This window comes from Megalobrama amblycephala, linkage group LG8 (genome assembly GCF_018812025.1).
Source record: "Megalobrama amblycephala isolate DHTTF-2021 linkage group LG8, ASM1881202v1, whole genome shotgun sequence".
NCBI lineage: Eukaryota > Metazoa > Chordata > Actinopteri > Cypriniformes > Xenocyprididae > Megalobrama > Megalobrama amblycephala.
Window position 1 is genome coordinate 17,619,045 of NC_063051.1, and position 14,368 is coordinate 17,633,412.

The 14,368-nt window shown below is 36.3% G+C and overlaps 1 protein-coding gene across 1 annotated transcript; it reads right to left on the reverse strand.

Moving 5' to 3' along the window:
• Position 1: 1 nt before the first annotated feature.
• Positions 2–6,153, reverse strand: glmnb (glomulin, FKBP associated protein b). Its single transcript, XM_048199744.1, has 17 exons — positions 5,692–6,153; positions 5,249–5,368; positions 4,364–4,474; positions 4,174–4,282; positions 3,813–4,050; positions 3,245–3,347; positions 2,976–3,154; positions 2,602–2,655; positions 2,452–2,482; positions 2,246–2,335; positions 1,739–1,950; positions 1,496–1,580; positions 1,274–1,383; positions 651–708; positions 398–533; positions 209–300; positions 2–117 (listed from the first exon to the last, which is right to left on the reverse strand). The coding sequence occupies exons 1-17, from the start codon at positions 5,728–5,730 to the stop codon at positions 31–33; spliced, it is 1,854 nt and encodes a 617-aa protein (XP_048055701.1). The 5' UTR covers positions 5,731–6,153; the 3' UTR covers positions 2–30.
• Positions 6,154–14,368: the final 8,215 nt, after the last annotated feature.

Genomic DNA, 14,368 nt, shown 5'->3' on the forward strand with positions numbered 1-14,368 from the left:
GTTCAGACCACAGTAATTGTGCCCACTTGTTCATTTTTGACCCTCCTCAATGATGTCCTCAATGCGAACCACAAGGCTTTCCATTAAGTCATATGTGATCAGGGCGCACTGCAAGACCTGCAAATGATATATTTAGTGTTATGTATGACATACTGTCATTATTTTTAAACTGAATTCAGGTAAGTAGTTGGCCTACTCATAATCTAACCTTATCTTGTGCCTCAAGTGGCATGCTGCCTAGTGTTTCTGTTTTCACAATCAAGCTCTGAACTGATCTCTTCCCAGAGGCCTCCTTAAATTCTGTGGGGAAACAAAGATGTTACTACAAGTCAAATTCTATTTTTATCACTACATAATATATACATTTAACAGAGAAAGAACACAAACCATATATTACCTTTAGCCTTGGTCTTTTTGTCCTCTCTAAGTGTTTTTAGCTCTTTTCCATAGTATGATTTTGACATGCTTAGGCATACTCGCAATAATTTTGTGTAACTTTCTGCAATGTGGCACAGGTCTATCCATATTCCAGTCTGAAAATAACAGGGTGGGTCTTATTAATAGAACATGATGAAAATATACAGTATATATATATATATATATATATATATATATAGTGGTGATGTGACAAACTGTTGTAAAAATCTTACGGAAATTTCTCTTTCCTTTATCAATAAATACCGCAGAAGATTCAGAGACTCCATGATCCTTTAAAAGCAATAAAGATAAAAATATTAAGGTGGGAGAGAAAAAAATAAACAACACAAATAACTCTTCTTGCTTATAGTCATATTTTGTCCTTAGATATTTCTTGTACTTTACACAGAAAGAGTTACGTGCAACAGGTGCATAAAGCTGACCATCAGCAGGATGAAGCAAGGCCTAAGTAATTTATCAGGGACAGATTATCCAGACGAGGTATGTCAATCACTCAGGTTTTAGTATCATTTTAAGAATGACACTGGATCTGCCTCAAAATATTGGACTACTCACCATCTGTTCTGCATTGTGGGATCGTGGCAGTAAACCTGGACTACACTCATAAATAAATTATGGTAAGGGATGGATTGTATCTAGCTAGTAGGAGATCTAACATTTAAAATAGAGACAGCTGCCATACGTGGAGTCTGTACTTGGGTTACGATTCATGTCAATGATTTGTTGATATGAAAGTTGATTAGATCCATCAAGAAGTAGTTATGTGCATTTAGTGGCTTGTCAGGCGATTGTTTTCCTTTACTAAAAGCTTTGTAAAAATACAGGTCTTGTTCACCTGTCCATCCCATGTAGCAAGTCAGTTTCATGGCCCTGTGGGAGAGTGATAGTGTCTCTGAGCAGTGAGATGAGCCATGTCCCCTCAAACCAGCCATCCTGGTAGGCTGACTTTAATAGCAAAAGAGAATAAATATTTCTAACATCAGTGATTCAGAGATGATTAAAATCCTATAAGCATGTGATTCATGACTGTAAGATATCTGATCGTTTTGTACACTACCTTTCTGCACAGTTCCACTTGATTCTTTATGTTTTTGATGATGATACTCTCTAACCCTGCATGATGGCTAGTCTTCATGATACGTCTTAGAGCATTCACAAAGGAGAAATAAGCAATTAATACCCAGCTGCGAATGTTCTAATTTAAGTTACACTTTTTGTATTTACATACATCAACAGATTCCATTCAAATTTTGATAGCACTTTTAATTAAACATTGATTTAAACTATCCAGATACCATACCTGAAAAATTTGTGCTTCGCTTCACCATTAAGCTTCTCGATAAAGAGCTGGAACACCACGAGACTTCTTCCCCTCTTAATGAAAGATAGGACAAATGACCGCAAACATAAAACTGCCTTTATTTCACATAGATCAGATTTACATGCAATTTGTGTCTCATCTATACTCACCAAATGCTGGATAGGACAGTCAATCATAATTTTAATTAAGTTCTGTGAACAAATAACAAAAGTTTTCATGTAAGTTAACAATGTCATTAAAAAAGTAAACACTTTTGTTTTCACCAGGGATTCATCAATTAAAATTCTGGTGGGGGGGAAACTGATATGGTACTGATATATTGTGTATCCTTAGTTTTCACCAACAAGATATTATGTAGGTTTTAAGAAGTGGGTGATGTGTTTTTCAGTTTTTTTTAACATACACAGTATAAAACACAAAAGTAAATTTCAACTCTAAATTTATTTGTTTTATTTATTCCATATAACAATATATAGTGTTGCATACCTGTGGAACCTCATGAAATGGTTTAAGCTCTAAGAGCTCCACTGGGAGACTGCAGTCTGTTACTCTTTCCAAACATTTAACATACAAGTCCTTAAAAATGCAAAAAGACATCGCTAGTAAATTACTACTCAGTACTGAAAATCAAGTATGTACAAAATTCTGAACTTGTACTAACTATAATAATTTTTGGTGGATGTTCACTTTACCAGTCCTTTCAAAATCCATGATTCATCCTTTCTGCATAGAAATAAAAAGCAGGAAGGGAAGTTGGACTAAATACATGGTACACTATGTTGGCTTTTTTTTTCTTCTTCTTCTTTTTTTTAATAAAATAAAAAATTGCATTATTTACACACCTACTCAACAGAAGATTGATGTATTCCATATTGCACTGCAGGACGAAAACAGGGCTGAAATAAAATGTCAAATTAAACCTCTATGTAAAAACTCTGGTACATTAAAAGTATATTGGTCATGTAAACCGCTTTCATAAAGACATTGTTATTGTATACCATAAATTTAAAAAAACAAAAACAAAAAAAAAACAACTTGCCTAAGTTCTAAAATTAAGCATAAAACAAGATTCTCAAATGAAGGGGATGTTGAACTGCTTTTGAAAGCCCAAGAGATTTGTGGCCTCAACAGTTCACACTGTCTTTAAGTCTGGTAAACACATGGCAAGAGGGGGAAAAACACATATTTAAAGTTTTGAGGTCTAACTGCAACTTACCTAAAAACTGCAGGAAACACTTCTATGGCAATAAGCTGGACAAACAGCAAGTAAGCCATGCAAGCTCTTGATTCATTTGGATGACAAGCATCTTTCACCAGTATAGTGTCTTCTTTTCCCCTCAAAGGCTGGTAGAACAGTATTTTTGGCAGAGACTCTTGGATCACTGCTAAGATTGCCTAGTGTTAGAAGCACAGAAGCACTTAGAAGTTCATCCTTTTTCCAAAACTACCATGCCTAATAGTAACAAAAATGTGTGCTATCATTACCATTATTTCTGTGGCAAAATTCCTCAGGGGTGAAATTTCTGTCGTGTTTGCCTTTCTGTCCAGCTGAACTTGAAGGAGAGGTTCCCTTAGACTATTCATGCAACTGAGCCATTAGAGAAAGAAAGGAAATTGTGAAGAATTATGTAAAATATTGCATGCTTATAATCTACAAACGGTTACATGTTTCTCAATATCATTAATTAAATTAATGCTAATTAAATTTGCAAAATGTTAACTTATATCAGACTCTTATTTTTCAATTAAAACAACTTATCGTATCTTTATAGATGCCTTTTGAGAATTGTTTACTCTCGTTTAGAACAAAAGTGAACAATATAGCTAGATCTAAATCCACAGGATTACTTCTGTCATTGTTATATGGTCATATTGCCCACCCTAGTAAAAATAATTTTTTGAATGTTAATATGTTTGAAATAATGTGTATTGTGAAAAGCACTATACAAATAATTTGGCTTGAAATACTTGGATAAATGGTTAATTTCAGCAGTATGTAATTTCCATTAAAATTATTGTGATTCCATTAGTAAGAACAGGTTTGGAAACATACAACGTTAGAAGAGTAGCTCTTAGTTTGGTGGCCACTGAGTTTGTGTCTTGATTCTTGGCTTCCTGTACAAAGGGTTGTACAAAGGTCAGTACTGCAGTGCAGCATCGGCAGAGCCCATACACATCTTCCTGTTCCTGTTTGTGTGAGTAAGGTACAGGCAGCCTTGAAATTTGTTTCTGCAGAGAATCAAGCGCCAAAGCCAATCCAGGGGCTTTCGACTCCCTCATTCTCAACAACACTGAAACGGAAACAAACAGAAAATGTTGTATTACTTGATAGTTGCAGTAGAGGGAGCCCTGTTTGTTTTTGGCTTTTATTTTAAGTTAAAAACATGCTTTTTATACTGGTTTAATTTAATTACCTGACTGAATAAGAGGCATGAGAACAATGACGGTGTCTGCAATGGCATTTGGATCAGTCTCCTCCACTTGCTCAAGTAAAATATCGAGGAGTTCTTGCACACTGCAGATCTACAATAAAAGTTATGCTTATTTATTGTCATCATCTTACAGTAGTATTTAAGTACCATATTTGAGTAAGTACAACCTTACCTGTACAAGTTCATTGAGGATAATCTGACAGTAAGCAGGACTCCTGTCCTTTCTCAGCGCTTCATTCACCAGTGCAGGTAGTAGGCCACTGCCCATGGACCTCACTATGTGCTAGAAAGACATTTATCCATTTACATTTTTTACATTTACTGAAACAATTTTGCATTTTTGAAACTTTTTGTACACTTTATGTACTGTACATATTATTAATTTGTGTAGTATTTGCAAATGTATGCCTACAGACATGTATTAGACCATTATTCTGTACATGCCTGAAATTTAATGATTCACAATCATGATCATGAAAATTTTGCATTTGACAGATACTGGCTGTTATTATTTTGAAATCAGCCATTTGAAAATATGGTGTAATTTTTTTGTGCATTTGAGCTCTGCTTTAAAACAGCTATGGCATGTTATTTAGTGTGTGCTGCATGCATAGAAAAGTGGAGCAGTGCAGAAAATTGGTAAATCAACAGCACTTAATGGAGTGCTGCTCCTGAGAGGGCTTCCAGTGAAGCAAGAAATCTGACTGGTTCTTTGCTAAACTGCATTCCCACACCCAAGGGTCATGGGGCCTGTCAGTTTGGCAGAATGACAAAGTGGCAGTTTAGTAGAGATACAGCCCATCAAATTCTCCCAATCCCAGTGGATTGATGTCATAAAAATGAGCGCGGGATGTATATGTGTAACGTTGTGGCACCTGTTTGTCTCTTAAGGACCTAAAATTTAAATGGTACCTTCTTGTTTGCAGTAGTGTTATGTGACTTGAGTTGATACAAAAGGCTTTAAATCATAAAATGGGTGAGAAATACTTTCCAATGCTTTCCAATAAAAGATCTAAAGTGAGTTTTAAAAGCGTTATGTCATTGCTTCCAGATTTACCTGATTGGCCTCCTCTTTTATGAAGTCCAGTAGTTTACTGCTGTCACCTTGGGCAATGCAGGTGCGACCAGTATTCAGAAAGAGCTCATGGTCCTCTGGTTTAAAGTCTTCAGTTGTTCTCTGAAACATGGACAGAGTCATTATCAAATCCTCTATCTCTACTATAAACAATAACAAATAATCATACTGTAAATCTTTGAAGTCATGTTTATAGGATTAAAATTAATAATAACTAACAAATTTACAAACCATTCAGAGCCTATTCCTTCTTGCATTTTGATTATGCCCTTTACAGTCATTATCATAATGCATACTGATTTACACATACTACATTTATGCCTAACTTGATATAAGTACAAACGCAAAAAGTTTATAACAAATCAGCACACATAATGTAGTAAAAAACTGCAACAAAATATGACACTTAATTTTAGTTTCCTCACCCATCTTTGAATTACATCGTCCATTTGATTCACTGCCATTTTCAGAGCTGGTCTTTTCAAAAATAGTCCATATAAGTGACTCTTCAAGGTCAGGATTATAACAGAGGCTTTTCTGTTCAAGATCTGAATGACATCTGCAATAAAATTTCAGCACAAAAGAATAGGGTAGCTAGGTTTATAATGGAGGTCAGGGTGTTTGAAAAGAACCAAGCAAGAGACAATCTGACAGGGGACCCTTGTAAACCTCTTAGTAAGCACTGCAGTTGAGTGTCTGCTAATAGGATTAAGAAGCAATCTAAAATAGATGGGACAAGAAGGAACTCTCTCGAATGCCCTGGAAAACCATCATGAGAGTTCTTATAATTTACAGTCAATTAAGATTCTGTTTAATCAACTGACTTTTAGAGGCAATAAGTATAATTAATTAAACATTTCTTTCTCATACATAGGTTCATACAAGAAGACCACACTGACTCATAAAAACCCTAGTAGACTGCTCTCAAATAAGCCCTGATGTTATTTAAACATGTCATGCCATGAAAATAATGAAAGCTCATCAGAAATTGCTTAGTTAATCTTTGGCGAGCATGTGTGTACTATCTCTTAGCTAAATCCCCAATAAAAAATCCAGCATTGCTTCAATGGACATGTAACTTGATATGAGCAGTGTCTTTAACTTCCTGCTTGGATAAATATTGTAGACCCTGATTTCAGGTGTATGGAGACAAACCAGGTTTGAGCAATTGGATTTAAGCAGCAGCTGCGAAGTTTGCTCTGTCTATTACACTGTGGTGAAAGGCTTTAACAAAAGGCACAATGTAAATATAACAGGAAAGGACAGGCTGCTTGCATGTTAGCTTCAGATTTGCCCGTGGCTAATTGAAGACTGCTGATTTAGTGTTTTGACAGTGAACAGACTGTGTGTAATGAAAGTCAAGCTCAAAAAAATGATCTCTCACAGTATGTTGACAGACAAACAGGTTTGTTTTTTTTTTTGTGCGGTCAGCCCATATCAATTTGCACTCATTGTTTGTTCACAAGGTGTTGCAAAGGGACTTTGAATTAGTATATATATATATATATATATATATATATATATATATATATATATATTATAGCATATAGCGCGGTCAGCGCATATCTTTTTGCACCCATTGTATGTTCATATATATATATATATATATATATATATATATATATATATATATATGAGCAATATCACACGAGTAGCGAGTAGCCGTGCAATATGGCTGTATATCAGCACGGCTGTGATTTGGCCGTAGGCATGTTGTTTTTATATATATATGGGATTAAGTATAATTATTTTCAAATGTCAAAGAAACAGATATTTCAATCATTTCAATCAAGCAGTCAATCATCTGTAGTTTTCATTTACAAATAAGCCACGATATCACTTCAGAATACACTGTAAAAAAAAAAAGTCATAACAGGCAATCAATATCTTTTTTGGTGTAACCTCATGTCACCAAGTTATTTCAGATATTAAATAATATGCTTGACTTTATATGCTACTACATGAAGCACGTTTTTATGTTAACTGACAACATATTTTTAAGAAAAAACATTTAATAACATTTTTGTCTTTGAATTTAGTCAGAAAGATGTGTGCTGCCTTGGCAGAAGTATGATAGCATTTGTATACTGTTTCTGGGGACACTTTTGACTTTACATTTGGAATATTTTTGCATAAGATACACTAAATTCACATGACACCTTTTTTATGCTGAATTTCTTTGAGTGTATGTGTGATAGGCCTGTCCCAGGTCACTGCTATCATATATCCATGTATTTTTAATAGGGAACAGCAACAGGACAACAAAAGTGTAACCTGAATATCTGACGGACACATCAGCTTTTCTGGCTTAGACTTCTCAGTGGAATTTAGCAAAGAGAAATATGGGATTTTATTACCTTTAATAGTTTTTCTTGTAAACTTTTGCTTGAGGAAAACTAAAACATTAAAGATTATAAAACAATTTAAACAACAATCATATCTCATGAAGTATATTTGAGTTTAATGCCCCTTCCATCACGGACACACACACTGTGAGACACTATGCTTTTTTGCACTTGCTATTCTTTATAATGGCTTGCTGACAGGACTGTTTTCTCTGCCACTCTCTTGCCTATTTCTTGGCAATAGAGTGGCCCTGAAGGCCCCTAGAGGCCGTGTCTGGAGCTGACGCTGTCTGCCAGAATCCCTCCCTAAACCCCAGTGAGCATGTCAAGAAAAACTGTGCTGTTTAGGGGTCACTCCCTAGAGTCTGTGCCTTAGCTTTCACTGCCTTGCCTACAGATGGACTTGTGCATTTGATTTGAAACACTGCACTTTATATGGACATGGCTCAGATTTTCCCTTCCCCATGATTTGGTAACTGCAGGAAGATTAAAAAACTAAATAATAAATATTGTGATTCACAGAAACTACTCAAGTAATAGCTATAAGCCCCTGCGTGAACATTTACCATACACAGAGGAGGGGTCAGAGTCAAATGAAATCACTAGGCCTTGACATATTGTATATCATAGATAAATTACTGTTTTTCCTTAAGTTAACTTCCATATTTAACATTTTTAAGTGCAACATTTATTGCATTTTTAAGTGCAAACGAAAACATGGAACATATATATTTACATGCTCAATCTTCTGGGTGGAAGCAGCCTCTGTAATGCTAGATCTGAGTGTTGTCAGAGTGACTGGGATCATGAGGAGGAGAAAACAACAGATCCATACAACCATACAGGTGCTTCTATTGCCGATGCCTGCTTGCCCTTTTGTAAATCGGCATTTTGATGGCAATTACCTGTGTTGAGTTGTTCCAAATCAATACGTACAGTGTGTGAACCTTAATTGACAAGGATAACGCTGGCCCCTTTTCTGAAGGAGAGACAACCCGTCTGCCTTTGATCAATACCATGCTCACCAGCACGACAGAGTCCACTTGTGTGCTTGGGTACTCTGTGCCTTCATCTCTGTAGGCAACCCCCAATGGCAGAAGAGGCTGGGATGTTACATGTGAACAGGCTGTCAAAGCAATTTTGTCAGTCTGCTCATTCTCTGGTGTTTAGAGATGCTGACACACTGTGTACTGGTTCCCATGATTTTATTAAGGTGATGGAAGCTTTTAGGTGTTCCAGCCCCCCCCCCCCCCCCCTCTCCTTTTATCCATGAGTACATGTACAAGTGTTTTAATTTTTATTCCTCCTGCCAAATATGTCTCTGAAGGTCAGTTGCCACACCTGCTTCTTCATGCTGTTGTTGTGCAAACATCTATAACTGGACTGTGTGGAAAGCAGGCTGGAAAAACTCAGAGTTGATTTGAGCAGATCAGGTACTGGTTGTGATCATTAATGATTTAGCATACACCAGCGGGGAAACGAGCAGGGCCAGTCTCATCTACTTCGGCAACCCAGATCTTTGTCCTTGTAATGCTGCTCTCTCAGACCTCTGTAGTCTTTTACAGTGACCAGAATCAAAAGCAGTCTCTATTTTGGACCTCAAGATTCACTTCTCTCTTTGAAATATTTAATGTGTGACATGAATTTTGTAGTAATATGTGGAGCTGTATAAGCCACCAGTTTTATTGTATAAAAAAATAGCTTGAGTCAGAAATAAATGACTAATTATTAATGTTTGACAAAAAGGAAATTATATATTTTTTTTTTTATGCACGTTGTGTTAGTTTTGTTAAAACTCGCTCTTTTGTTCCGTTCACACTTCACTGCCCATCAGAGGGTCAACACCAACCACATTCACACAACAGCAGAAAAACATCACAGCTGTTCCCACATACACCATTACATGAAATAACCTTTATCTCTAGTGCTTTTAAACAGTGTAGGACCATATCAATGTGTCTGAGTTAGTGAGCAAATGCGCTGGTGTATTTGTGCGTCTAGTGTCAGAATGTGTATGGAGGAGGCTGTGCATGCGTGTGCGTGCTGGACCTCGGGGACATTGGAAGTACTTACCAGCTGACTGTAGACTGCTTGATCTGTTGAGAAGCAGTGCAATGGCTTGATGGTGCTACAGAGTGACACATGACTACACAGACCCAGAACAGACATTAGCACAGGCTTCAGCAAACCTACATCTGAGGCTCAAATCATTCATTAAATCAGAACATCAAAAGGAACTTTACTTGAATGCCTCAACATTAATTTTTTATTATTACTGAGAATAAATCTTTTGTCTTTTTTCTCACCACCACCATCTCCTGTCTCTTTTTGCACTCTCTCTCTCCCCCTCTCTGTCTCTGCATATCAACTTGCCTACATCCCTCTCTCCTTCTCTCTTCTAGTTTGATACATCCTTTTGCTTGGCCTGGTATTTTGTGAAATGGATCTTATGAATTTTTCAGAGAGGTTCATTGCTTTAGTCAGGCCTGGTTAAGTGGAGAATTGTATCAGTTCACAACCTTTTAGGCAGCATTTGCAATCTTTCGAATATCACGCTCTTTATAGAAAATCGATTTATACTGACCGATATTGATGGATGACTACTTATAATATTACAATGTTATACACTCTAAATATACTAAAACATTCCCTTAGAAAACTCACTTTAACTTTATTTTTATCTTTCTTGAAAAGGAGACAAGGGCATTGATATTAGAGGAACAAATGCATGGACTGTTACATAAAAGATTTTAGAGCTTTTAATTGTACTGTAACTATGCACCCTGGGCCTCTCTGTCACATTGTATTTGTTTCTGACCAGAAAGCTTCTTTTTGTTCAACCTTTTACCAACATGAATCCTTTTAGTGCTTTTGAAGGATTCATATGCTATTAGATTACTCTTTAAATGTTGATGAAACAGAGCTATACTGATGTACTAGGGCTAAAAAAATTGCTGCCTAGCAGGATGAATTAGATATAATGTCATGGAAATTTGACTTATTAAGAGTAGGAGTAGATTTCTGGGAAATGTCAAATGTTTAATCATTTTTTTTAAATGTCTTTAGGTGTAGTTTCCATTAGTTCCCATCTTGAGAAACTCTAGTTTGTAAAACTGATTTCTAAAAACAATATCCGATACTGTAAAATCAAATGCTATTTACACACATCTACCATTTTATTTTTATATACTATAAACATAATATTTAAACTCATTTTTACAAGTGCAGTGAATACTGCAACAAATATGAAACATCCCCATACGTCTCCATTTGAGCGACAACTAGCATCCATAGTGGTAGTGATATGTAATGCTAAATGAAGCAGATAAACATGTCTTTAAATGAGCAGCGACCTACTGCACCCATCTTTCAGCAGCTGACTAGGCCGACTGCGTGCTGTGCAGGGGTTGGTGGGCCCCACTGCGAGGTAACTAATGGAAAAGCTTTCAGGGCTTTAACCTGAAGGAAAACGTCAGCTCACATTTGACCGCTCACCCAGGTCTAATGTCTCCCAATTGTGGCAATCACCACTGCTCTTACCAATTTTTACTATGACCCCCCCATGCATAGCTTTTTCTCTGTTACACTCTCTCACACACACATACTCTAGCCCCATCGGACTCTTCGGAGTGACTGACTTTAGAGCGTGCCAGGACTCTGGAGACTTACCTTGTTAAACAGTCCTGAAAACAACAAGGACTTCAAAACAAAAGTGTGCAGCGTTTAGGCAGTAAAAGCATGGTACTCAGGCTCAGCTGGGACATCCCAGAGCAGACTGGAAAAATGCTCCCTGTTCCCCTGAGTCTGTGTTGAGGTGTCATGTCAAGCTGGAATAGGATGAATAGGAGCAGACAGACACTGTTCTCTGATGGCCTCACACACTGTAACCTGATGCAGAGTTTAAGACAAATCAGACTTCTCTATTGAGATTACTTTTTAATTGTTGCTTTTCTCTATTTGTGTTTGTGTTAAATGAGTTTTATTCTCAGTAAGTACATGATAGAGTTAATATTTGTATATCTGTTTTTTTAGCATATTATATATCCTGTTTTATGAAAAAAGTCAAGTTATATTTGTATAGCACTTTTCACAATGCACAACATTTTCACAAAACCGTTTTATTGATGGGAATTTTCTAGTTATAGATTTCATATAGATAAAATCCATATACAAAATTTTATATACACATATACATAGTTCTCACATTGAAATGTAATCAAATATCCCCATTTTCATCAAGTAGAATTCACGTAACCCTGTGCAAATTGTTCTTCTTGCAGATAGTGTGAGGGTCTGTCATCTGTGCCAACTAAATTCCTTGTTATGTTTTTTCTCCCTTTATTTCTACCGTTCTTTCTAAAATCATGAATAATTTGTATCTCCACCCTACTGCCTGATGACAGCTGTGCAGTTGTCTTGCAGTCTATTTTTCAGATCAAGTAAATAATGAATAAAGCACCACAACAAAAGAACACAGTATCTGAGCCCTGTCTCCGAGACCTTGCACTGCTATCCCGTCACAGAGGTGCAGACGCCCTGCATTTCCTCTGTCACCTCTGTTTATCTTTCTAAGTTAGAGACTGCTGAGTAGTACATTAAAATACCAGACTGTTTAACAGGTGATACTTACATACCTTGTTTATGCTTCATTGCCTGCACTATACTTCTGCTTGTGAAATGCCACAAAACCAGTCATAAGGGTCAATTTTTTGAAATTGAGATGTATACATCATCTGAAAGCTGAATAAATAAGCTTTCCATTGATGTATGGTTTGTTAGAATAGGACAATAATTGACCAAGATTTTAAAATCTGGAATCTGAGGGTGGCAAAAAATTAAAATATTGAGAAATTTGATATTAATTTATGAGGACACAAATTTCTATAATGACAAGGGTAGGGCTCAATGCTAAGGATTTTTTTTTTTTTTTTTAAATCAGTGGTTCAGATTTTTACTTGCCCCACCAAAATTTTCACTTGCCCCACAATAAAAAATTAATAAAGTAAAAGAAAAGAAAAAGGGCCTATAAAATAAGCTTAGTTATTGTTTTTGTTGTTTTTGATAGATGCAACCATAATAAATGGGGGTATCAAAAGCTATTAACTCACTTAGATTTTAAATATTGTTAGACAAGTAAACAGTAAGTAAAAAAATAGTAACAGATAATCAAATTACAGTAGCACAAATACAACAGAACAAACATATAAATGAAATAAACAGTGCTTTTCAAAGTTTTTCCATGCAGGTTTAAACAGGAGATTTTGAGGTACAGTAATTGTGATCTAATGTATAACTATAGATTAAACTGTATTAAAGTTAATCAGTCAAGAGCAGTTACAAATGCATAAATAATGCTTTGAAATGTTGAAAATATAAAACATTAAATACTGTTTTTTGAATTTTTTTTTTTTTAAATGAAGACACTTTAAACGTGAAATTAAACCCGCCAGTAGGTGGCAGCGAATCACTGTTAAAGAGTGAGTCATTGAGATTCAACCGATTCATTCAAACGGCTGATTCATTCAGGAAGTGTTGCTCAAGAGACGCAAAACAGTTCTGTGGACTTTGGAACTATTTTCGTTGGCGAAACAGAGCGAAACAGGTGGTTTGGTGTCTAAAATGTAAGTAATATTAAGTTCTTGTTCATTCAACTGTATGCTGTATAAAATCAGTATCACGGCGCTCTTTGTGTAATATATATTAAATGATATAAATATAAAAGATATGCAGGGCCCTTTTTGCCCCTTATCTTGAATTCTGGGGCATTCTAAAGGCATTTTAATAGACTAAATCACGCAGTGACAGCGTACACTCTAAATATGCACGCGCACTAGTCTAATCTACTCGACTACCTCACGTAGTGCATGCGTGTACTCAATAGCTGTGTTTTTGTTTGGTTTTTGTAAAGTGAGGGACATACTCGATAATTTCAGATCGTTAAATCAACAATTACGATATCATAGACATATATCGCACACTCTACAGCACTGGCCCGATCGGTCGTTCACACTGGCCCCGGGCCATCGGATAGTCCTTATTGTCGAGCCCTGACTGGCATTACGACGTAAACATGAAATACGAGGACATTTCATGAGTCCTCACATTTAAAATAGCTTTAAAAACATATAAACAATGTTTTATTAAAAATGTAAAAATGCATAATGTTTTCTGTGATGGGTTTAGGGGTAGGGGTAGGGGTAGTGTAGGGGGATAGAATGTACAGTTTGTACACAGTATAAAAACCATTACGCCTATGGAATATCCTCACTAAGATAGCAAAACAAACCTGTGTGTGTGTGTGTGTATGTGTGTGTGTGTGTGTGTGTGTGTGTGTGTAAGCCAAAGAATGAAGTGCTCTGATTACTCGCCCACTGAAATTGATTGGGCTCTTTCCAGGACTTCTTCTATTCATATTTGATATGCCTGGAGGCTGTGGGGCAACGGTCTTAAAACCCTCACTGAAATCTGGCCTGGCCTAATGGTCCACTTGAAGCTTGCACTTTCCCTCTGAGTGAACTGCAGAGGATTGAAACTGTGCTGGATAGTGACCTACGTAAAGGCAATGCAATCCCTGCAGCACTCTGGACAACATATACCACTGCCACACTGTACTCTTATTCAGACTACTCTGTTCCTATAAGGGAAATAACAGATTTTGAAATTATGGAATATGACTAAAGTGTTTGTTATTTGACAATCATAGATGTTATCAACTTTGGTTAAAAAAGAGCAGATTACGTTCCCAATATTTTCCTAA

What these genes read in the sequence shown, in the direction of transcription:
- glmnb (XM_048199744.1), bottom strand. Translation starts at nt 5,730, where the DNA reads ATGGCAGTGAATCAAATGGACGATGTAATTCAAAGATGG. An exon ending in ATTTTGCCACAGAAATAATG is followed by an intron (nt 3,155 to 3,244) that starts GTAATGATAGCA and finishes TTCTAACACTAG; the next exon opens with GCAATCTTAGCAGTGATCCA. An exon ending in GTGTTTCCTGCAGTTTTTAG is followed by an intron (nt 2,656 to 2,975) that starts GTAAGTTGCAGT and finishes ATTTTATTTCAG; the next exon opens with CCCTGTTTTCGTCCTGCAGT.